Genomic DNA, 25414 nt, shown 5'->3' on the forward strand with positions numbered 1-25414 from the left:
GTGATATATCCCGCTTCTTGAAAAATATAGCACGTATTTATATTATCAAACTTATGCTGGTTGAAAAAGCAAGCTGCAAAAAGATTGGTATAGTATTAAAATATTTAATCCAACATTTTTGTATGGAAACTGTTCTGAAAGGAGCAGGATTGACAAAACAGAACTCTGGTTACCCCATCCCTACCACAGCTGGACAATGAGCCAGCTGAGAGATGTCCCCTTCTCCCAGCTGAAGTGAGAGCACCCAGGTTCAGTTTCCCACGGGTCTGGTGGCTGCATCATAGAGGACTGCACATCCCACAGACCCCGCGTTGCCCCATGTAAGCAGCCAGCACCCACAGCTAGCATGCTATTGACAGGCTGGGCTCTGAGAGGGAAGACCCAGGCTGGACCCTTGGCTGGAGGAGAACCCCGCCCCATCCAGCCCTATCCAGTAGAGGCCCTGTAATAGCTTTCTGTTAAAGGAGAGGCTGGGGGCCACATGTCACACCATCTTGCAGATTCAGGCTTTGTGATTTTCTTTCTCTTAATAAAGCCTATTCCCTAACCTCAGTGGATGACATTGTGGAGTTCATGCCAATCCCCACACAATAAGTGGTAGCCCAGAGCGGATCCACCTGGCAAGGCAGAAACGATACCATGTATTTACAGACAAACACACACATACAGCCATAAAGGGTTCACACGAACTTCAGAATAATGGCTACCCTTGGAGTTGAAGGAGAGCAGTGATCAGGCAGCGATCCAAAGGGGTTCTGGCTGTACCTGTAAGGTTTGACTTCTTAAAATATTTTCTTTGAGGCAAAAATGACAAAATATTAATGTTGGATAAATCTGAGTGATGGGTACATCTTTGATTCCTCCTTCCTTTACTCCTCACTCACCTAACCCATATCAAAGCCTGCTCCTGCAAGAAGAACCACCAGCTGGGCCCTGCCTAGATTCCTGACCCACAGAAACCTGGGAAATGATAATTTGTTGTTCTTTCAAGCCAACAAGTGATAGGGTGGTTTGTTACATACTTGTGCATGGATACCCACACAAGTCCTGATAGCTTTCTTTTGAAACCTATTCTCAGTGCATTCTCTTCTTCCCACTCCCACCCCACCATCCTGGCCCCCTTGGTGCCTTCTCTCCAGAGCTCTGGCAATAGCCTTCTAATTCCCTAAACAAGATCATGCTGCTCCTCAGATATTTCCACCAACCTTGGAACAAAATCTACACTCCTGCTGTGAAGGCTCACCTCTCCAGCCCCATTTGGTGCTTCTCTCACTCTGCCCCAACTGCACAGGCCATCTTGCAGTCACTCAAACCTACCGATCTCATTCCCACTGCCCAGCCTTTGCACTCACTGATGCCTTGCCAGGAGCACCATTTCCCAGCTCCTTTGAAGGACTGACCTCCTGATTCCATTCACTTCATTCTCTGTAAATGCCACCTCCCCCCAGACACCTTCCCTGATCTCTGATCATAGGCAATAGTGCCCTATGCCTGTCACTCTCCATCCCAGGAGCCTGGTTGATTTCTGTCATGGCCCTGTTCACTCTTGACAGTAGAGTGCAGGTTTATGTGCTGTGTTTGCCCCGCTGGAATAGAAGCATCATGAGGACATTTTCCTGGCTTCCCAGGGCCCTGACCATAGCAGGCTCTGACATAGCCTGGAGTGTATGACTAAGACTAGGCACAGGAGGGAGGGCTGGGCATATCATTCTCTGTGATTTTCAGTATGTTTGATAAACACTCTTCTTCCCAGCCTTCCTGTGGCTGCCTCCTTCTGGTCAACTGAGCAGACCTGAGATTCAACATCAATGCCTTACCTAATAACAAATTAAAATGGCCACATTGTGCCTCTTTTGTACATGATGTTACTCTAATGCTTCATTGAGCATCACTCTCTGGTTTTCTTCTTCCTTCCTTTTTTTTTTTTTTTTGAGACAGTTTCTTGCTGTGTCACCCAGGCTGAAATGCAGTGGTGTGATCTCTGCTTACTGAGATCTCTGCCTCCCAGGCTCAAGCAATCCTCCCACCTCAGCCCCCACAAAGTAGCTGGGACCACAGGTGTGTGCCACCATGACCGGCTAATTTTGTTTTTTTTTTTTTGTAGAGACGGAGTTTTGCCATGTTTCCCAGGCTGGTCTCAAACTCCTGAGCTCAAGCGATCCATTTGCTCGGTCTCCCAGAGTGCTGGGATTACAGGCATGAGCTACCTTGCTCAGCTCTCTTGCTCTCTGCTGTCTACTTTTCCTGCTACAATTGGAAGCCCTGTAAGAGCAGAGGCCACACTCCTGTTGTGTCCCCAGCATCCGGAACAGTGTCCTCCACAAATGGGTGCATAAGAATGGTTGAAATAATCATGCTGAATTAATAAAGACAAACACAAAGCTGGGGCTTAGAAGAAATATAGAGAATGCAGAGGTCATTAAAAAGAACTTCAAAAATAAGTGCCAGTGAAAAATATTTTTCTGCCAGTGTTTTCACTGACTTAGTATCCTAGGAAATTGCTTTCTTTGTAATTTATAGACATTCTTTGCCTACAAAGTCAGCTGACTGCAAATTTCCCTAATAATGCTTTGAATCATATAATTATTGATTTGTCTGGAATTCACTGTAAAATGTTGGTTTCAATACATGATTTTGACTTTTTAAATAAATAAATAAAAATTAACTGAGAAGATAAGACTGACACCAAAATAAAATAAAATAAATGGCAATTAGGATCCTTTGGGAAATTCAAGAAAATACTGCATACATAACACAGGAGCACAATGCTATGAAAATAACCAACAACAGGAAAGAGTTTTGGAAATTAAGATTGAGTTTCAAAATGAAATGCTCAATAGAGAGGTCAGAAGATAAAGTCAAGCAAATCTTTTTTTTTTTTTTTTTGTGAGATGGAGTCTGGCTGTGTTGCCCAGGCGTGATCTCGGCTCACTGCAACCTCTGCTTCCCAGGTTCAAGCGATTCTCCTGCCTCAGCCTCCTGAGTAGCTGGGACTACAGGTGTGTGCCACCATGCCCAGCTAAGTTTTATATTTTTAGTAGAGACGGGGTTTCACCACGTTGGCCAGGCTGGTCTGGAACTCCTGACCTCAAGTGATCCGCCCACCTCAGCCTCCCAAAGTGCTGGGATTACCGGCGTGAGTTACTGGGACTTGTCAAAAGTTTATAAACATTACAAAAAGAACAACAGTTGGAAAATGTGAGTGAAAAGATAAGCAACCTGTATCTTAATTAATAGGAGTTCCAGAAAAACAAACAAAACAAAACTATAGCGAAAGCAGAAGAGAAAAATATTATCAAATAAAATACAAGAAATGTCCCAGGCATGAAAAGGATACAAGCTTGGCCTACCCAGTGCCAAGCAGCAGGAATGGAAAAGGACCCTCACCCAGGTCTTTCGCTGGAAAATTTTGGAAGACCAAGCACACAGGGAAGATTCTAAAAGCTTCTGAAAGGGAAAACCAGGTCACCACAGAGCAGTGAGAATAACACCACATCAGAGGACAAGGGAGAAGGTTCCAAAGGCAGAGGATTCCAATTGAGATTGCAGGAGAGGGCAAAATAAAGATGCCCTCAGGAACGTGGAGTCTCTTGCAGGAGCCTCCCAGGAGCTCTTTCTTAGGCATTTTCTTGCTGATGCATTCCAATTAAATCGAAGGGCGCAAAGTAAGAGTCCTGGGTGGGAGGCGGGAGGTGGATGGAGGTAGCAGGGAGTGGAGGTGGTGCTTGTCTCCAGGGCCCCACAGAATACTGAGTCTCCGGGCACTTGTCATCATGAAGGGAACATATTATTTAAAGTCACAAATGCAGCCTAGGATGAGTCAGCCCCAAAAGAATGAAAGGCAGAGAGAGCAGCAGATAGATGGGGTGCAAAAGGGAAGGAAATATTCATTTATCATGGCAGGAAGTCAACAGACACGTTTCAACAGATCAGCAATAGAGAGGTGCAGGCATCTTCTTTACATTGAGAAATGGTAATTACCTGAAGAACTAAAACCAGAAACAGGAACTGACAACTCTTTTGGGAGTTGACACTGGGGCAGGGCCTTGTTGCTTTTCCTATGTTATAGTCCCTTCTGTCTGACAGCCTTCATTAACCAGGGGTATGCATTCCTTCGGTAATTTTTAATGTGCTTATTCTGTGATCCTGCTATTCTTCTGGGGCATATGAAGTAATATTCCACTCTTGGAAGCAAAAGGTAGAAAGGATCTAAAGACATTTTAATAATAGATTGATGAAACATGGTTGTATTCACACCAAATGTGGTGCATATAGAGGGAACTCATACTCAAGAGAAAAGAAGACATACTCAAGAGAAAAAAGTTGCACAATAGTATGTACAGCTGAATATGCATGTAAAACCAGAAATATACACAAAAAGAATCATACTTGTGCTTCGGAAGAGGTTAGGAAGAAAACATACTCAGGCTGGGCACGGTGGCTCATGCCTGTAATCCCAGCACTTTGGGAGGCTGAGGCAAGTGGATCACTTGAGGTCAGGAGCTCTAGACCAGCCTGGGAACATGGTGAAACCCCATCTTGCTAAAAAGAGAAAAATTTCCTGGGCATGGTGGCACGTGCCTGTAATCCCAGCTACTCAGGAGGCTGAGGCAGGAGAATTGCTCGAACCCAGGAGGTAGAGGTTGCAGTGAGCCGAGATTGCGCCATTGCACTGCAGCCTGGGTGACAAGAACGAAACTCCGTGTCAAAACAAACAAACAAATAAAAGAAAACACACTCAGCTAACAGTGATTACCTATGGGCATGATGGAAAGGGGGCCAAGAATAACTGTGGCTTTCTCCTTATCATTTCAATCCACTGTGCGAATTGTGGAATTCCATATAAATAACTTTTTTCTTAACCTTCAGGGTGGAGTCAGGCACCAGGAGAATGCTCGTAGTCCACTGTCAGGTAGGGCCTCTTCGCTTGCTTCTTAGTTTTGAACCCATGGGTGCTTGTGATGTTTGCACAGAGACTGGGGTGACTGCCCACTGGGGCCATTTAAGCCTGGAAGCTGGGGTGGGGGCAAAATGACTGGAGGAGCCCTGCCCTGGCCTCCCCCATCCAGCAGAGTGAGGTCCCGCAGGTGCGGACCACCTGTGACCACCCACTTATCTCTCCGAGTTCACATGGCTGTGTCAAGTCCAAACTAAGCTGCCAACAGGAACTTCAGAAAGCCATTCTTATCCATTTATATTCAATTTCTAACCTCAAATTTGCATCGTAACATGGTTCCATATTTTAAATAATTGATTAAAATGTTCTCTGCCTTTAAATATCTCTAAGTCACTGAAAAGTTCAAAGTGTCATGTAAATTATTTTTGTTCTTGGTTCTCTGAAACGACCAGGTAGGTGATTTTAAGCCAACATTTGACAACATGCCACGGCCCCTGGGTGCTGGCTGTTGAATGGAGGATGAGAGGATGTCGCCAGGCACAACCCCAGCAGCATTAGCGAAAGGAAATGCAATCCTCAAAAGTTCTTTACAGTTGAAAATATAAGTTCTGATTAATGTGTGCTTCATTGTGCAGCATAAGGGTGATGAGCTCAGGGAGGATTCTATTGCTTGAGATGTGTGTTTCTGTTTGGTTTTTCTCTTTTCTTCTTTATGACAAATGTCACCCAATAAGTAGCAAGATGGCTACTAAGTAGAATCTGGACAAACTGAACCCAAGGGTGGCCTGAATAGTGAAGGGACTCAGAATTGGGGCTTCCAAAGAATAATAGCAGCTCCTTATTTTCATTCATCAAACTTTCCAAAAATGTGCGTGCAATTCACACACTCAAGTTTAGACTTACATGGCATTGGGAGTGGTGGGGTGGGAGGGCTCCATTCCCAGAGAACTAAAGAATTTCATAAAAATCCCTAGTGATGGCTCCTTCAAAGTCTGACTCAAGCAAACCAAGAGGGGTAAAAATCCTTGTCCCTCTGCTCAGGGGCCTAGGGATGCCCACACGGACATCTCCCTGCTGTCAGGCTGCTGACCTCTTTATGGGGGCCAGGGCAGATGGCTGGTAAGAAAATCTTCTCTCTTGGTGGCTGAATGCATGCCAAGTGAGCCTGGGCTGCTCCCTAGCAAGCACAGAGGCCACTAGATAGGGCTGCCCTGCACACCCCACATAAAGGAGGCCAAGTTAGGAGCAAGTGTGGAGTGGGGGAGGCCGGGCAGGGGGTAAGGACTGGGGCTCCGGTGAGCCACCACCTTCAGGCTCGGGCCACCTAGAATGGGGTGGATCAGTGGGGGTACTCTTGAGAGCTCGTCCATGGCAGGGTGGGGAGGCAGGTAGGGGCAGCTCTCCCCATGGACCCAGGTGTGTATGGCCGAATAATTAGGCCACATACAGAGAAGTCAAAAAGCTATTGTGATATCTAAGTGGAACATGTAAAGTTGCCGACGGCCTGTCAGTGGGATGGCTTACTCAGCCTAAAAAGGAATTTGCTGGGAGGGCAACACATTTGCTTTTAGTGACTCCAAGAAATGGGTTAAGGGATTCCGATCTGTCTAAATGAATAAAGCCAGGCATGAGGAGAGTCCCACAGCATCCACTTCCTACCAGAGCTGTCCACAGAAAGGCATTGTTGCTAGGGAGTCAGTTCCCCATTGCTACAAGTAAGCAAGCACATTCCGGACAAGTAATTAGGAGAAGATCTAAGCCTCAGGTTAAAACGAATGTTCAAAGGCTCATCAAGGCCTGGAGCATCTGTAGCTGGGCTCTGCTTTGTGAGTGTGAAGCACAGCTGTGCTAACTGCCACCTGCATGGATGGACGCACACAGCCACCTCGCCCGCCACCTGGGCCACCAATCAGCCTCCCTGTCCTTCTCCTCACTCATTAAAAGATTCCTGACCAGACGTGGCTGTGTGCTCCCTGGAGGGGCTGGCCTGCTCCTGCAGCCAGGCTGGAATCTCCTTTGCTGCAAGGCCCTGCCTGCCCTGTTTCCTGTGGCTCCCATGGTGTGAATACAGCTCAGCACGTTCAGGCAGGACACCAACAGGAGGAACAAGTCAGAGATGTGGGCTGGCTCATCAGTGGGGATCTGTCCTTTGTAGACTTTCCTGCTATGGCCTGACAAGAAGGCCGGCTGCCACCCTAGAGGCTCTTCCTAATTCAACCTATTTCCTACTTCTATTTCTGGAAGGCAGGAGGAGCCCCCACTTGAGCAAACCTCTTAGCTCCTATATTAAGAAGTTGTATTTCAAATGCAGATTTGAAAAAGCCAAAGGAGGAAAAAACAAGACATTGGAAGTAGCCATGAAACAACCTGGAATTTGAAGACCTTCTGGAATGTTCCTTCTCCTCCTTTGGTCCATGCTGGGTCCGGTGGTGGGCAGGGCTCTGAGAGGTGTGTGACCGTGGCAGGGCTTTCAAGACCGAAGCGATGGCCACTCACAGAGAGCTGGGGGTGCGAGCCCCTGCTTGGGTGATGTCTGATCAAGCTCCACCCACCCTCCGCAATCCAGAAGTCTCCCCAAGTATTCTCCACCTGAATTATCTGGAAGTTTCCTGACTTCTCTACTTTCCAGGACAGCTCTCCTTGGCTGGCAGGACTGGTTTTTCCACTCTGGCTGGTGTTAGACATACTCAGAAGAATGAACATCTAATGACGTATTTGTCAAAGTAGTGCGCGCCCTGCAGCCCATGCCCAGTATCTCATTGACAGCTGCTCTGTCAGCTGGCAAACTCTACGCCCATCAAAACTTTCCAGCCGTTCCTCCTGCACCGCAGGCGAGCTGACTGCTGCCGGTGCTAATGAGGTGGAGATTGTCACACACCTTCCTGGGACGCAATTGTGTTGCACAAACACACAGCGGGCCGCATGGCAGGGCAGACACACACAGACCCCAGCCCCATACCAGCTGGGTAAAGCCCCCCACATCCAGGGACTTTGAAAGGATTAACCATTCTAAACAAACATGAGCTGAGGTCATGCAAGTCACAACAGGTAGGGGGTGTGAAAAGGCAAGCCTAGTACACAAATGAAAAATTTAAAATACCATTACCCCAACATCCAAAAGTAGACACTGGTTTTTAAAGTGTGGGTCTTTTTCTAAAGTGTACTCGGAAGTATACTAAGAACATTATTGTTTTCAAACACGTTATCTAACAAAGATTTTTAAAGCATGAGAAAACTGAACCTACATAATTTTGAGCATCATTAATTTTCCTTCTGGCAGCCAACTTTTCTTAGCCGGAGCTGGAAATTAGGCCTGAACAGTCTGCCCTGAGTGAGGCTGGTGGATTTGGGGGGTAGGAGAGGGGAAACAGGACTCCCTATCATCCCAGGAAGTCTGGGAGAAGGTGGGATGGGACAAATCCAGCTTAGGCTCTGGGGACAGGCTCAGAGGGTGATTCCTGCAGGGGGATCAGCTGCAGTCATAGTAAGTCAAGTATTCCACATTTATTCCAGAAAGACATCAAAGCAAAGAGGCCAGTGGAAGCAGATCTAACTTTGGATGTAAGCACAGGAGGTTCACCGCTTAGATTCTAATCACAAATCATCAGTACTTAAATAAACAATAATTTTAAAATAGCTTGCAATATTATTGTTCTGGACGCAAAAGAAGGCAAAGCAAAACGAAAAGCAATGTGTAGATATCGTAGGAAACATAAACAGCAGAGATGAGCAAAGCACAGTGACTGCAATCCCAGCACACACACGTGACCACACACCACCCTTTGAGCATTACCTGCTCCTTGGCTGTGGCCTTAGTGTACATATTTATTAATATATTCTGTGAAAATGAAGTCCAACATGCAATGCATTAAAATTGGGCTTTACAGAGGGGGCACTGTAGGCTTTAATCCCTGGAATTAATAAATTCTGTTAGTGAGCTCCAGGGCTGGGGCTCACAGGCTCAGTTCTGCTAGTACCACCTGTGGGACCTTAAAACTCTGAGTATGGGTATAAATTAGTAGCTTCTCACAAGATTCCTTATGAGGATTTGGTTATTATTGTAATCCATTAATATGTAATAGAATTTTCTTAATGCTAAACAGGGGACAGAACTTTCTGGGGCATGTCAGGCTATTTTCCTCTCCTCTTCAACTCTTGGTTTTCTGTGTTAGGTCGCTGCACAAACACCTCCCTCATTCGCAGGGGGTCCCAGGGTGTCACTTCCCTGTCCTGTCTCTACTTCAAGCTCTTTGAACAGTACACAGTGAAGGCTGCTGCGGTCCCATCAGGGTCCTTGACCCTTGTGTGTGTCTCTTGGGTTACACAGAACAGGAATGGCAGGGATTCCTGAGATCCCACTGGGAAAAGAGGCCTGGGGCAGAAAAGACTTTTCTGTGCCTGCTGTTTTCCATCAGAGCAGTCAGGAGAGGACATGTGCCAAGCTCAGATGCAGGCCTTTAGGGAGAATCACGGGGGGCTGGGGAGTGCCACACTTTGGTCTCTCGGAGCACCTTAACATTTTCTAGTTATCTGTCCTGCCACAAGCTTGGAGGTGGGGATGGGTTTGTCCAAAGCCCATTGTGCCCTGGTCCCTGGGACCTGTAAGAATCAGTGGGGGATCCCTGGGGACTTAGAAACGCAGGCTCTCTGTGCCTCAGGCCTCCTGAATGAGATTCTGCATTTCACCAGGATCCCCAGGGGACATGTGCACATGATAATTTGAGAAGTGCTGCTCTACGGGACTCAAACCATTTAGATGGGCTGATTCTCCACTTTAGCTACACATTAGAATCACTAGGGAACTTTTAAAAATCACCCATGCTGGCCGGGCGCCATGGTTCACTCTTGTAATCCCACCCCTTTGGGAGGCCGAGGTGGGTGGATCACTTGAGGTCAGGAATTCTAGACCAGCCTGGCCAACATGGTGAAACTTTGTCTCTACTAAAAGCACAAAAATTAGCTGGGCGTGGTGTTGCACGCCTGTAGTACCAGCTACTCAGGAGGCTGCGGCAGGAGAATCGCTTGAACCTGGGAGGTGGAAGTTGCAGTGAGCCGAGGTCATGCCACTGCACTTCAGCCTGAGTGACAGAGCAAGACACTATCTTTAAAAAAAAAAAAAAGAAAAAGAAAAAATTACCCATGCTTGCTCACTCATTGCCCCCCTGCCCCAAGATGCTGCTCTGGTGGGTCCAGGTGGTGCCATAGCCCTGCCGGTTTGAGTCACTACCCAGTGACTCTGTGGGCCATGGTTGAGAAGCACTCCTTTAGATCACCAACTGTTGACCAGGAGGGGGAGGGAGCAGCGCCTCCTGTGGGGCTTTTTCAGATGACACAGTCACCCACCCAACAGGCCCCAAACAGACCCAAGGTCCCTGTCCTCACCCTCATCCCTCAGGGCTGCCAAGAGGAGCAGCAGGAGGATAAGAGAGCCTCATGTGCACTGGAAATGTGGAGGTGCTACCCCCAAATCGGGGACAGTGTTCTATCACCCATGTCACTTTGATCTCACACTAACAGAGCAAGGCCTTTCTACCACACAACTGAAAAAAGACATATGTCTAAAACAAAGAAAAAGAAAATTTACAAAGATACAAGTTGAGCACTCTGGAAAGATTTATTGCTGGACAACGTCAAGAAGCAAATTCGTCTCCCATTTCATAACGTGATGGATGTGAAAAGACACCTTCCAGAAACATCACCCTGGTCAGCTGCTGGACATTTCAGATGGAGTAAAAACACTCAAACAACTGAACAAAGTGTCTGCCAAGCCAGGTACAGTGGCCGATCGTTACTTAACACGGTTAAGGGTACAAATGTGGGCCTCTCAGACTCAACATGTTGACCCTTTCACCTGCCATAGTATGGCCTAGCATTTAAGAATGAGTGTTACAGCATTAAGACAGGGTTCAGACGGCAATTCTGTGATTTCTGAGTTGTTGACCTTGAAGTTTCCAGGCTTCTCTTACCCTCATGTTCCTCAGCTATAAAACGGAAATAAAAGTACCATGTTCCAGGTTGTCATGAGGATTTTATGGCATTATTTTGTAAAGTTCTGAACTTTGTAGTGCCTGGTACATACTAAGGGATTAACAAATATTTATTAACAATGATATCCTATTGGTCTTAAAAGTGGTACAACTGTAGTGGAAAATCTGGCAGTATGTGCCGAGAGCTTAAAGATGTTCAAGACCAATAATTCAACTTCTGTAAACCTACATTACAGAAATAACCTTGAAACCAAGTATTAAGAAATGGGAAGGAAATGCTTTGGGTGGGAGTGAATAACTAGAAGCAACCCAAATGTCCCACAGGAGAATAAGGATTAGGACGATAACTGCACGTAGCACTCCCGCAGAAGATGATGTTTCTTTTGGTTCTGAGTGCTGCCCAATTTATGAATCATTTTTTGATCAAATTATTAAATTGTAAAAAAAATAAAATAAAATAAATGAAATGATGCTTCACTTGATCGTAGGAGCTAGGTGGTGCCCTCGGTAAATGTCACTGATAGAAGGTTAAGAGAAGAAAGCAAGATACAACATTACATGCACCTTATAAGTGCAATAAAGTCAAAACAAAGTCCCTTAAACACAGAGAAGCAGACTAGGAAAGAACATGTCAAGATGCTCATTGTGCTTATGTTTCAGATAGCGGGATTCTGGATGATTCTTTTTCCTTCTTCCTTTTTTTAAATCAATTTTTCAATTTTTCCTTAATAAATATGTATCCTTTTTATAATGAAAAAACAAAACTAAATCCTTATTCTTAAAAGTTCTTTAACCCAACATGAAGTGATGTCCCAATTGTCAAGATCTGTGAGTCTGCAATCAATTTTGTACACGGTTCCTCAATTTTTAGAATTTAGGAATCCCAAGATACATTTTATGATGAAAGAGCCAAATCATAATGGACGTCTGATTTCCATTGGTTGAGAACCCCTTGTTCTTACATAGCCTAGACACCGTGCAGGATGAGCATGGCAGGTCACACCCAGGGAGGCATAAGCATGGCCCTCTCCTTACCGTTAAGCGTCTCCATGGCGCGTTCTGGACACACAGCTGACTCCTCCGGCCCCACACACCAGTACATGCTGGGTGGTCTTTGCGACATGCCAGCCATCAACCCTTGCAGCAGCCAGTCTTCAAAGGCAGGTCCCGCTGTTGTCACTGCCACTGTCACTGGCCGTGGGGTGCATTAAGGCATGAACTCATAGCCATGGATGAGCAGAAAGCTTTCTTGTTCTGGTGGGTGAAAAACAATAAAATCAGAAAGCCTTTATAATTCCTGTCCTCCTCCCCTGCAAATATCTGCATGGGTTCATTGAGCTTTCCTTCTGCAATATTCCTTTTTGTAGTCCATCTATCCAGCCAAACCCATCAGGTGTGGTCAGTGGGAAGGCAGAGCTCCCCTATCCCATCTTGATGCTGGGCTCAGATCTTGTCTACTTGAAAAGAGTCTCAATGAAACCCCAGACAATTGCAAAACACATACTAGTAACTGACTCAATCATCGTTCAGTCAACACACACCCCCTGTCACTTGCAAGGCAGCCAGGCTCTGTGTGAGGCTCAGTGGTGCCAAGATGGTTAAAGGAGGCTCTTGCCCTCAGAAGCACACTCCAATGGGGGTAGGGCAGATATAGTTAAGGTTGGTCACAATACAAGGCTCTCTTTTTGCCCAGGGCCAGTTCTTCTGGAAGCCAGAGGTGAGTATGTCATCCCAAAGGGGCAGTCAGGCAACAGTCCCAAAGACAGGGAGTTATTACTGGTTATGAAGTCAAGTTAGTGTGAACTTTAGCAGGAAGCTAAATGACAAAGGTTAGCAGAAATGAGCCTCAAAAATTCTGCCCCTTTCCCAGGGCATATTTGGCAATGTCTGGAGACATTTTTGGTTGTCACAACTTGGTTGGGGGAGGGTGCTACAGGCATCTAATGGGTAGAGGTCAAGGATGCTGCTAAACATCCTACAATGCACAGGACTGTTATTTGCAACAAAGAATTATCTGGCCCCAAAAGTTCCAAAGCGGGGTTAGACTAATCTCTGACTAATCTCTGACTATGATAAACTGCTGAGACCAGGTGCTGCTCTTCTATGCTGGGCCCCCACTGAGCTTGGAGTACCCCCCGTGGGCATGGGTGCCCATCCTGGTACCGTGATTGAAGGACTAGAGGGAGGGTAAGACCCACGTCCAGCTCAGGCCTGACACGAGGTACTACCATAAGAAATGCATGTGTGCCTATCAATATTCTTGTAGCGTATCCTATATGTAATGAAGTATGAGGTAATTAGCACCCCTTGTCTGTGTTCTCTCAGATAGGCAACTCTGAAACGGGGAGTGATAGTGCAGCCAAAAATATATTTTTAAATCAAGGTTATGTAAAAATAATGCCTAAGAGAATCTGTAAAGGCAAAAGCACAGTGTGGATGTCAAAGGTGTGAATTGCCTCTGTCACATGTTAGCAGTGAACCGCCCAGCTGAAATTTATGTGTGTCTCAGTTTTTCACCTGTTAAAAATAGACATCTACCCTTATGCCCTGGCCTGCTGGTGGGGTTACTGTGTGAATTCAACTAAAGTAAAGTTTCTGCTGCCTCTCTGTACGACAGGGCTGGGGTGGTATACCTGCAGCATCAGTGTGCAGAGTTGGAGACCAGTGGGTCTCTCACCTCCCCCTAATGAATAAGATCAGAATATAAATGCTGGAGGGCAGATGCCAGCCTCACCAGTGGGTAGGTTCTAGAAGGTGCTGTGAGCAGTAGGAGCACAAAGTAAGATACAGGACAAGGTTGTGGGAATTTCTCACCTAAAAGCCTAGAAATCAGGCACCTGGCCCAGGTGGACTGGACTCTTCAAGGCAGGGGAAGGCGGAGCTAGAAAAGTCAGGCTCCAGCAGCCTTGTGTATGCTGCACATGTTTCTGAGCCAAAGAGGGATGGTCGAGAGAAACCATGTGTGGGAAACACCCGTGTTTGAAGTTGGGAAGCCTGAAAAGTCGAAGGAGGAAAGGAAAAACAATCAATCTGGGCAAAATTTAGGGGATGATTAAAGCCTTATAAATAGCAAAACCTGATTTGGAAAATCAATTTGTGACAGAGAGAGGAAGAGCCAGCAAGACAGAATCTGCTTTAAAATAAAGGTTCCAAATCACACATTCACATCCAGAAACTGAGAAGCACAGTTGCCATCTGCTTTCAGACACCTCTCCAAAACAGTACCACACATAACCAACAGCATTTCAAAAATCCAAATGCTAGACATTCTTCCTGAAAACAGAAGTGTCTTACCATACAATGTTTTTAAGTTTAAAAAAAAAAATCTTAAAATTATTTCAGGCTAACCCTCACCCAGCACATTTTGTTCCCCTTTTTATTTTCAGTTTCCTTTTGAAAATCACTTTACCAGTGGAAGATTTTGCCCCTGGAGCAGTTTTAAAATTCTAATTAGTATTTTGGCTTATATTCTAAGGTAGAAGATTTAAGATGAGGTAATTCAAATTTTGCTCAATCTTTGCCTTCAAATGGATCTTTACTTCCTCCTGCTTCTTTTGGGTTCAGATCAGTGCCAACAAATGATGGTTACAAGTTACATGTTTTCATTATGCACCCTAAAGAGGGCATCAAGAGGTTTTCTGCAGTAATGATGGTTTAAATGATTTTTCAAAACCTCATCAATTTCCTTTTGCCAACTATTTATACCTGCATAAATGAATAAACCTAAATATTTAATGGAAAAGAAAATAGCCGGGTGTGGTGGCTCACATTTGTAATCCCAGTACTTTGGGAGGCTGAGGCAGGTGGATCACTTGAGGTCAGGAGTTCGAGATCAGCCTGGCCAACATAGTGAAAACCCATCTCTACTGAAAATACAAAAATTAGCTGGGTGTGGTGGTGGGCACCTGTAATCCCAGCTATATGGGAGGCTGAGGCATGAGAATCATTTGAACTCAGGGAGGTGAAAGTTGCAGTGAGCCAATATTGTGCCACTGCACTCCAGCCTGGGTGATAGAGCAAGACTCTAGAGAAAAGAAAAGAGAGGAACCTGTCATTCATTCTACAAATGTCTTACTGAGTTCTTTCTATGAAGATGGAACTTCATGAGTTTGTGAAGCTGGTGGGGGAGCAGACAGCTAAGTAATTGCTATAAAGTTTCTGACAGCAGAGAAACCCAGGTATTTTAGGAGGCTTGGGAAGGACTGTTAATATTGAAGAGTTAGAAGACCCTTGTAAGCAAAGCATGCTAGACATGCTCATTCATATCACCCAGCTCCTTTTTGAATGAAAATCCTGGTCAAAATGGTTAGCCCATGAGTCTAGAAATCTCTTGAGTGCTATTTGCATCCCTTACTAACATTGGCTTGCCTACAAAATGTGTTTAATGGATTTGTGGACATCAAAATACCCTGGAGCTGCAGGCCAGAGAAATATGTTGTTCTCAATCCCAGATGAGCACAAAAAGGCTGGAGGAGAGAAATGCTCCATGAGTCTGAAACCACAGGTTAGTTAGGGTTGTCCATTCCCTGTCCAGTCACTCTACCACCATGCAGAGGGTGACTCCCTGTACAGTTATGGGAATGAGGGCGCGGCAGTAAGCAAGACAGACCAGTCTCTGACCTCAGGAGCTCCAGTGGAGACCACAAGGTAATTAAGGAGAAATTAAACAGATAAAGAAGGAGTACAGAGTGGGGACTGCGGGGAGGCTGCAGAGTGAGGGATGTGAGTGAGAGTGTGGGTTTTAAGAGGGTGACCAGGGAAGGCTTTCTGAGACTATATGAAGAGTCAGGAGGCAGCAGTGCAGGGGCCCAGTGCTGGACAGTGAGCTCAGTCAGGGTGGCTGGGGGCAATGGCCTGGTGGTCTGAGATAGCAGAGGCTGGATCAGCTGGGGGTGTAAGGAGAAGGAGGTCTCCTGGATTGCATGCCAATTGCAAGGAGAAGCTACTGAAGGATTCCATACAGAGGACTATATAGTCCGATTTACCCATTTAAACACACACACACACACACACACACACACACACACACACACACACGCTGCTACATAGAGAATGGCAGGAGGGGGAACTGCAATCCTACAGTAAAGAGATGCTGGTACTCGGGACAGGGGTGGGGGACATAAGAAAAAAGGGGACAGACCAGGACACATTTTAGACATAGATCCAACAGACTGAATGTTTTTGATCTGAGCATCTGAGTTGATTGTGAGGTCACTCCCTGAGACATTGACATTTGGGAGAGGGAAAGGTTTGGCTGACAGCAAAACCTCCTTTAGGAACAAATTAGGTGTGAGGTTAGTTTGTTATACTATTTTCTCTTTCAGGACATAGGCACAAATGAAGAAAATCAAATCATAAAAGACATTTAACGTTAACATTTCCCAAAATTGTGCATGTTCTAGCTGTCCCTTTAATGTCTGGGCATTTTGATACCCTGCGAGTGAGTGGCAAACTCTAAAATTAGTGTACATGGTGAGAGGTTTGCTAAAAGCGATATGCCCCTGTTTCTCTACCTGTTGCAGGGGATGTGTTTGTGGGAGAAAAATTTCGTGGCCTCAAACTGTGAAGGGGTAGGTTGAAATGGCCACAGGGGTCTTTATATTCTCCACCATCGTCTCCCCGCTGACCCCGGCCTTACTAGGCTTCCTTGCCTGCGTCCCTGCCTGCCGGGAAGGTCCCGCATAGGTTGCAGAGACCATGGCAGACAGCAGTTGTATCTGTACCAGCCAGAGACACCTGGGCAAGAAGCATAACCCAGACATTGAGGAGGGTGAAGCCTCGCTGGGCCACCCCGCAACACCAGGAAGCCCTGGAGCAGTGAGAGACTCCTGGGCTGTCTCTTGCCAACACCCTGGCACAGGCACAACCGCGCGCTCACTCTCCGCCCGCTCCCCGTTAAAGGACGGGGTTTTCTCCAAAGAGAGAGGAAATATATGGACGCCCTGGTGTATTTCCCTGCTTGTGTTTCTTGCCTCTGCTTCCCAGCGTTCCCGACCCTGTCCCATACGGGGTTTCGGGGTTCCCCGCTCAGGCCCGCACACCCCCCTACCACAGGTTGGCTGGGCTACGGGCGTGGCGGGAGGCAGCGGGGACGTGAGACTGGGGGTCACCCCACACGCCCTCCGCGCCCCTCCGGCTGCGGCCCCTGCGCAACGGCCACCCATGTCCGACCATGCGGCCGCCTGGAGCGCAGGCCCGCGGCAGGCAGAGGCCAGGGCTCCCCGCGGACGCGGGCGCGGGCTCCGGATTCCCGGGCCGGCCGCAGGAGGCAACCAGGTCTCTGCGGGGCGCGGAGAGGAACAGCACTTACCTGCGGCGGCGGCGGGGCCCGGGTACGGACGCTCCGGGACGCGGGGCTGGGCGGACACTGGCGGGCCGGGGCCTGGCCGTCCCACAGCCGTCTGCCCCCCGCGCCTCGGGCCGCGCGCCGGGGCCGGGCCCAGACGCACTTCCTCAATCCTGAGGCCGGCGGGCGGGCGGGGAGGGCGAGTGGCGCGAAGAGCTCGCAGAGCAAGGCCGCCGCCAGCTCTCGCCGGAATGGTTTCGAGGCGTCCCCTCGGTGGCCGCCTCAGTTTCCCTAGCCGTAAAACGCGGGCGATCGCGCTCAACCCCCGTGCCCCGGGAGACGCCGGGGTCCGCGGGCCCTTCTAGTACCAGGTCTCTCCCTCAGGTTCGGGCACTCGGCTCCCTCCACGCGGGGCAAGCGCGGCGATGAGATTGGTCGGTGCTGCGCTCAGCCCCGCTTTCACTATCCCTCTGCTCTAGTGGCAGCAAAATCAGCAGATCAGCCCCTAACTTGCATGTGGCCCATACACTCCGTCCGTAAAAATTAAAAAGACAGGGAATATTCATTTGTGTACAGTTCTTTCCAGGGCAATACAGAAATATGTAGTTCTAAAGCGTTAACGATTTGCAGTTTGCACATCCTCCATCACATGGATTTTACTATTTCAATAATGGATGTATGCAAAGAATTTGCTGTTTGGTGAATCATGTTTAATTGTCGGCTTTGGGGGGAATACATAAAACATGGAATATTGGTAATTTATCGTGTTTCAACCTTTCATAAAGGTGTCATCAGGCTGCTGAGGCTAATATAGAAACGCAGACCATGAAGATCCGCGTCCACTCTGCAGGAGGGCCTCACACTGAGCTCCTCGTGTCGACCCAGGGAAAAGGCCTGCTCAGGAAAAGCAGAGGGTTCCACGCCCTGCAGGACCAGCACCCTAGGCTCCTCTCTTGGAGTGTTATGACTCGCATATTCCCAGGATTTCGCGCAGATCTCCCCCACCCTCACTGACATTTCACAGAACCTGGGCAGCTACAGGGCTCTTACAGGACCTCCCGGACACCGCGGGACCGTGTTTCCTTGAGCGGCTTCTTGGGTCCCTGGTTGGCGAGGGGACCACCGAGCAGGTCTGCTCTGCTCCTGGGAGGCTGCTCCTGCCACTGGACGAGTTTCCAAAAGGGTGAGCGCAGTTCTGCAATCCTGTTCTCACCCCTGAGGGCCTCACACCAGTTTACAGGAGCCAGCAGTGTGATTGCTACAGATAAGTTCCCAACAGTTTGCAGGGCGTGGTGTCCTCAGTGCTGAGAGAGCCCCGCGACGGAGGCGCAGCTCCTCCGGGGCGCGCAGCCCCGCCACCTGGCGCCACCGCGAGGGAGCGCAGGCCCAGGGCCGGGGCAGCCGCTGGAGGGGACGCGGCCGAGTAAGGCGGGGCACCTCCGCTTCCCTTCTAAATGAGCTTGGGAATAGGCTAGGAAATGTCCCCAGTGTAGAAAACAGCAGGAACATTTGACACGCGGATGACCTGTGTTGAGCCCGTTATATTCCCAGCATTTAATTCTAGCCATTAGGCATGTGTTAGCCACAACTTCTCATAGGAAGGCTATTGCAGGTAAGTTAAGATTCCTTTCCACTTCTTCCTAAGGCTCGCTGACCCACGGTTCTCTAGCTTTTGTTGGTAATCCCACCCGGATTCTCAGCACCCTAGGTTGGAATGACCCCTCCTGAGGTGGGTGAGGTCAGCTGGAAGCCACCTCCCTGAACTGACTTTTCTCTCTTTTTGAAGGCACAGTGGCTGAGAGCTCCTTCTGTGTTTTCTGGTTGTTTTTCTTCAGCCCAGTTCGCAGTTTCCTCGGACAGTCTTCCTTGAACAACTTCCCAAACGCCCTTCATGAACCCCCTTCAAGCTCATGCCTAGGAGCAAGGAGCAAATCTTCATCCACCAGCAGAAGCAGCTAGGCCATCCCAAAGGGTCCACTTCTAGAGAGTGTGCCAACCCCCACACGCACACCAGGCACACAGATGCATGTGTGCACACGCACACTACACCCTCCGATTGTCCCCAGAATGGCTCCCTTCAGGGAGTCACATTCCGGGACACCAAATGAGGGAAAATATCCTTCTCCTATAGTTTTCTGCTCGCATTTGGATTGAGAAATGGGATGTCTCTAAATAATGTGTCTAAATTCTCTTAACATAAGTGTGTATGTTATGAGAGATCTGATCCCAGCCTCCCTTAAGTTTTTTGTTAAAGAGGTGGTGCTTCGCCACTCACATCAAAGTGATCTGGGCTTTCTACATCAAATGCACAGGTTGAGCTTCAAGAACATACCCCAGTACCACCAATGATCTTGATCCAGTGTCAGTGTCAGCTCACAACGTGGTGATCGAGGCTTCTTGGTTAGAAGCTTTAGAAACTTGAGGTCAGTGAAACCCAAATTGATCCTTTCTCTAGATCCTCAGAGGAAAAGGTGACAAAAACAGACACTTGTGCTCACAGTCAGGGGCACAATGCTGTCTGTCAATCCTCATGCGGTCCTCCCCACCATTTCCCGCACTGACATCATTACCACTTTATGATAAACGGAGACTCAGGCAGCTTAGATGACAGCTGAAACTCAGCCAGATATGATGTGGAACCTCTGAGGCCCAGCTCCTTGCTTGGTCAACCCGAGCCCACAGAAATGGGTTTCAGAGTCAGGCAAAGCACTGGGCCCAATTGACAGAGTAAATGTAATTTTATGCTTACATTATTGATCCTGCTTTAATATCAGCCATTTTGTACAGGTCTCAGAAAGAGAAAGGCCTGCCATAGAATTCAAATGAGTTTGGTCTTTAAATGAAAAAGCATAATGTTTCCCAAATATCCAACTTTATTTTATCATTTTTGCATTGTGGAACACGATCTGCAGTTAGGATCAGACTTCCCAGGCCTATAGATTTTTAAATCACACCACAGGGGTAAACCTTAAAAGAAGTGAAACCTAACACTATATATATTTCCATTTCTAAATACAGTATATTACAGAAGGTTTAAATATACCACCTCTGTGTACTTACAACTATAAAAAGATACATTAACTATACCAATTATAAATAATGTAGCATTTCATATTAAAGACATTATTGTACAATGAGAGAATAGGAACCCTCTAACGTACCACTATCAAGGTTAGTGTCTATAGCTACTTGAGATAAAATACTGAAAATTCAGTGTATGAAGTCAAATCCTGATTTAACAAGTTATTGGTAGTGTGAGTGATAAGTGTTAGCTGATGAAGGGAAGGTAAATGTGGTAATTTATATCTCTGACAAGGGTGATAGGCCCATTTTATACATGGTTTTCCTTATACACACACTGGTTCTGATACGCGGCCTCATTTTGTTATTGCCTTCTCCAATTTAATTTGCAAACTTAAGCACCACTTTCCCAATTAGGAAAGTACTAGTTAGTAACCATAAAAGTATCTGAATAATACATTTGTTTTTGTATTTGAAGCTACATGGGAACACTTTCAGTTTCCCAAGTTAAAACATGAAATTGCACATCATCATTTGGATACCTAAAGAGGAAAAGAAAAAGTCACAACCTGCCAGTGAAATACTCAGGCCACTTGGATGAAGACCCAGGTCCTCCATAGAATCCAGGTGTTATTTACTAACTAATCAGAAATTAACATCAAAATAGGACTTAAAAATAACAAGGCTGTGTTATAACAGCAGTCTTTCCAGTTGTGTATGTTTTACTAATCTAAAATGGGTAACAGAACTGGAGAAAAAGAAGACTATATAGACTTATCATAAGCCATTAGTGAACATGATAGAAATGCATAATTTGTTAAAGCGAATTACGGCTCTGATTTGTCAAATGAGGGGGTTAATTATCCTGGGATTTGCTATGCTGTTGTGGTGTTAGAATATTGGATCTTTAGCAGCAAAGGTAATATCAACAATATTTTCTGCTTAAGAAAGTGCCTTGGTTAAGGTAGACCATGATATCATTTTTGACTAAGCTCTCTGGGCTATTGATTCTGTCCTATTCCAAAGGCAGTATTGGTTTGAAGCTGAATCTCACGGTCAATGTCAATATGTAATCCACAAAGACCCTGATATCCTTCCACGGTATGCACTTCCCAAAAGTTTCTCACCATGAAATCCTTTTTTTTTTTTTTTTTTAAACAAACAAACAAAAAAAACCCCAAAACGTACTGTGAGTCCTTTCCCATGGATTGGTCCCACCTTTACCTCGGAAAGAGGCGTGGCTTGCTCTATGAGCAGGTCCACCCTGAGGAGACCACAGGTGCAAGAGCCCTGCTTGCAGAACACGCAGGGGGGTTTTCCCACATTCTTATTGGAGTCAGATTCGGCAAAGCATTTTAAGCAATGGCTGGATACTTCAAATACCACTCCCTGTTAACAACGCCCTGAGTATCTCACTGTCTCCGGGATCTGGACTAAAGTGAAAAACAGAAATGGCCAACAGCTCCCTCCCGAGGCAGGACTGCGATTTCACAGACAACATATGGGCATCCCCAGTTTGGTGAATTAACAGGAGAGTGAGAGGAAAACAGCAATCATTCAACTCCAGTAGATGTAAAGCCTCCAGAAGAATGTGTACGGGGAAGGTCAGACATGTCATTTTTTTCTCCAGCACGTTTCATCTGCCACATTCCCCTGTCCGATGTTTGAAGAAGGAGCCCCGCCTTTCCTTCAGGGATTCTTGTCGCCAAGTTTGATGGTGACAGTTTTCACTTCTGTGTATTCGGCCAAAGCATATTCACCTCTGTGATCACAGAAAAGAGGAAAATTCAAAATGGGCACGTTCCTTAGCCTTTGTGTAGAAACTGTTCTGATGCTTCATCATTCCATCAGGCCATTGGAGGCTTATGCAAAAGGTCAAAATGTGACGACTTCATGGAATAATAGTCAGGACTATAACACCACTAGTAAGTGCCAATAGCTGCATATGTGACTTAAATGTAAATATCAAGGTTTTCTTGTGTGTGATGCTTTTGAAATAGCCAGGACTAATGGTTTACCTTTGGAGAATAAAGGGGATTTAAAAAAAAATAAAGAGGTGAATTCCCTGGGATGGCAATAGAGAGCAAAAAGAGAGGGCCTGGTGGACGGAGGGGTGAGTGTGAACAAGGGAAGAGCAGAAATTACACTGGGTTTATAACTTTTAGATGGCAATTGGGAGCTGCTTGAAGAGGAGACAGAAGAGGCAGAGGCCCAAAGCCATTGGCTGGGGATGTGGCCAGAGGACCAGAGGGAAGAACACTAAGGGCCTGAAGTTGGCCTCAGAGTGCACAGCTGGGGACCAGTTGTCAGACAGTGAGGCCAGCCTAGGGGGCGTGAGGGAAGCAGACATTAGCACAGACTGGACACGGGGAGTCCACAGCCTTTGGGTTCACATCCTTGATGTAGTTCCTTTCTTTAAATGTTGCAGGGCTCAGGTGATCCTTCCCTGGCACCATGGTCTGTCTTCAGGGTAGCTTCCCTTCCAAGACCCGAGAGGCAGCTTTGGAGAGATTTAAATCCCTCTAAATGCTTGATCTGCTGTCAGGTGAAGAAAAATGTGTGCTTGTTTAGGAAGAGATGAAGCTAGAGGTGGTCAGTGGAGTCTCTGGAGTTGAAATGACTTGTGACAGAATCCCATCTCCTCCCTTAGACCAATGGTTCTCAAAGTGTGGTCCCCAGACCAGCAGCATCAGCCTCACCTCTGAACTTGCTAGAAATGCAGATTCTCAGGCCTCCCCCAGCTCTACTATGGTAGGCAGAATAAGGATTTCCCCAAAGGTATCCACAATCGGATCCCCCAAGCCTGTGAATACGTTAGGCCACGTGGTAAAGAATTAATGTTGCAGATGGAATTCAAGTTATTAATCAATTGATTTCAAAAGAGGGAGACTATCCTGGATCATCCAGGCATAGACCCAGTGTAATCACAAGGGTCCCTAAAACTGGCAGAAGAAGAGGCAGAGCAAAATGAGATTATAGAAACAGGTTCAGAGATGCAGCAGTGCTGGCTTTGAAGATGGAGGATGGGGCCACCAGCCTAGGAATGTGAGCAGCCTCTAGAGGATGGAAAAGGCAAGGAAGCAGATTCTTTCCTGAGAACCTCCAAAAAGGAATGCAGCCCTTGATTTTAGCTCAGGGAGACCTGTGTCAGATTTTTATCCTACAGAACTATAAGATAATAGATTTATGTTATTTAAGCCACTGATGTTATGGTAATTTCTTGTAGGAGCAATAAAAAACTAATAAACGTACTGAATCAGAAACTCTGTGATGGGGCCCAGACATCTGTATTTTAACAAGTTCTCCAAGTGATTCTGATGCATACTCAAGTTGGAGAACCACTGGCTTAGAACTATGTTGCTTAGGTAAGTTCTTTGCCTTCCCTGAGCCTCAACTTCATCAACTATCAAATGGGAATACCATCACCTCCTTGTAATTATAACAATTACAGATAATCACATAGAGCACCTACTATGTGTTAGGCAGAAAATGAATGTTAGGTGCCATTGAGATTTTTAGGTCATTTTCTAAAACAAATAGTTGCAGAACCCATGAAAATAAGTGAATTATTTTATAATCTTTTCTAAATATAACACAAAATACAAAAGCCATAAACAGAACGCTAAATTCTACTTTTGTAGAGCAGAGACTCCATCAAAACTCCCAAATGACAAACTAGAAAAAAAAATTTACAACACTGTGTGAAGATCAGAGTGTGATTTTCCTTAATATACAAAGAGCTCTTGCAAACCAACAAGAAAAACACAAATAACCAAATGGAAAAATCAACAAAGGACAGGAATAGTTTGCAGAAAAAGAAATACGAATTACCAATAAGTGTGAAAATGGTGCTCAACACCATCATGATTAAAGAAATGTAACCAAAACAGTGGTAAGCCCATTTTTCATGTGGCAGATTACTCAATTTTAGGAATTTATTCTGAAAACAATCTCCCACAAGTGCATAAAGATGTATACACAAGGAAGTACATTAGCATGGTTTGTAATAGCAAAACCCCTTGGAAATACACAAAAGTTCCTCATAGGAGATTATCAATAAAAAGAATGGAAGGATATCCAAAACCCAGTCTCAATAACAAAATGTAGCTTGCTCCCATTTCATTTGAAAACAGAAAAGAACACACATATATAAATCCATTGTATGCAAATAAAATGCACAATACACTTTAAAAAGTGAGAATATAATGTCGCATTGTAAAAATTCAAAGCCAATAATGATTTCTCAAGTTAGTAAAGAAAAGAAAACAAAGTGATAAAATCAGATTGAATTAACACATAACTGACACATGCAGTAGTATTAAAGCATTCCTTTAAGAATAAATACATAGCTCCTCTCATTTTTTCTATTTCTGAAGTTGCTGTCCTGGTTCAAATTCTTGCTGCTCTTATTCAACCCAGCGGAACATCTCCTACATGGATTCTCTGCTAGTCTCATCCACTTTGGAGTTCAAAGCTATCCATGAGCCCAGCCTTACTCCTATTAAACCTCACCAGAATGTCAGGAGGCACAGGGACTGGTGGCTGTGCTGTTCACTGCAATATGCTCAGAGCCTAGCATCCTGCCTGGTGAATCAAAGATACTCAAGAAATATTTGCCAAGCGAATAAAAGAAAGAATGAGCAAATGAATGATGGAACAACGTTTACCTCTAACAAATTGGATTGAAGGTCAGGGAGGGAAGCCTTGACTTTCCATATCTCTATTGTGTAGATTTTTTGGTTACTGTATTATTTTTATTAAGAAGAAAGGCGCCCAGGAGGAAGAGGAATTTCAGGCTCCATCCTGAGACCCGCACAGAAACAGCTCCCGGAGGGACCCGTGGGTGGGCGGCCAGAAGCCAGCCCAGTCCAGGTGGCCGGGGACGGGGAAAACCATGGAATCCCCCGCACGACGCTCCAGCATCAAAAAAGGGGAACTTCTTGCAACATGAAGACATTAATTAGAGACAACTGAAAACAGAAATTGGTTTTCCAGGCAGTTTCTAGGCTCCTTGTGAATTATTTTTAAATATTTTATCAAAAGCCTTGAGAAAATATAGGCCAAGGGTCTAAAAAACAGACATTCAAAAAAGTCCCGATGGTGGCTAACTGGCAGGAGGATACATGGGCTGTGTTCAGTGAGTCCTCCCCGAGCCCTGCTCTGTGCCAGGCGAGGGGGTGTTAAGGAGCCAAAAGCACTGTCAGGGTGGCAAGAGGGGAGGCT

At 46.1% G+C, this 25414-nt stretch overlaps 2 protein-coding genes across 6 annotated transcripts in view; both read right to left on the reverse strand.

Annotated features, from left to right (window-relative positions):
- Positions 1-18017, reverse strand: part of LRRK1 (leucine rich repeat kinase 1) — a 149787-nt gene extending 131770 nt beyond the window's left edge. The window contains exons 1-3 of one of the 5 annotated variants that reach the window (XM_017960966.3): positions 17195-18013; positions 13699-13878; positions 11920-12138 (exon numbers count right to left, since the gene is read on the reverse strand). In XM_017960966.3, the coding sequence (XP_017816455.1) occupies positions 11920-12016 (97 nt within the window). In that variant the 5' untranslated portion in view covers positions 12017-12138; positions 13699-13878; positions 17195-18013. Of the gene's footprint in view, positions 1-11919; positions 12139-13698; positions 13879-17194 lie in introns of those variants that run through there. The other 4 variants (XM_031668292.1, XM_009211002.4, XM_031668293.1 and 1 more) reach the window with 4 other exon arrangements.
- A 2008-nt stretch (positions 18018-20025) lies between these two features.
- The window catches only part of ALDH1A3 (aldehyde dehydrogenase 1 family member A3), a 37484-nt gene continuing 32095 nt past the window's right edge, over positions 20026-25414 (reverse strand). Inside the window, exon 13 of the mRNA XM_031668294.1 lies at positions 20026-21953. Coding sequence (XP_031524154.1) covers positions 21881-21953 — 73 coding nt within the window. The 3' untranslated portion in view covers positions 20026-21880. The remainder of the gene's footprint in view (positions 21954-25414) is intronic.

The sequence above is a fragment of the Papio anubis genome, chromosome 7, assembly GCF_008728515.1.
Source record: "Papio anubis isolate 15944 chromosome 7, Panubis1.0, whole genome shotgun sequence".
NCBI lineage: Eukaryota > Metazoa > Chordata > Mammalia > Primates > Cercopithecidae > Papio > Papio anubis.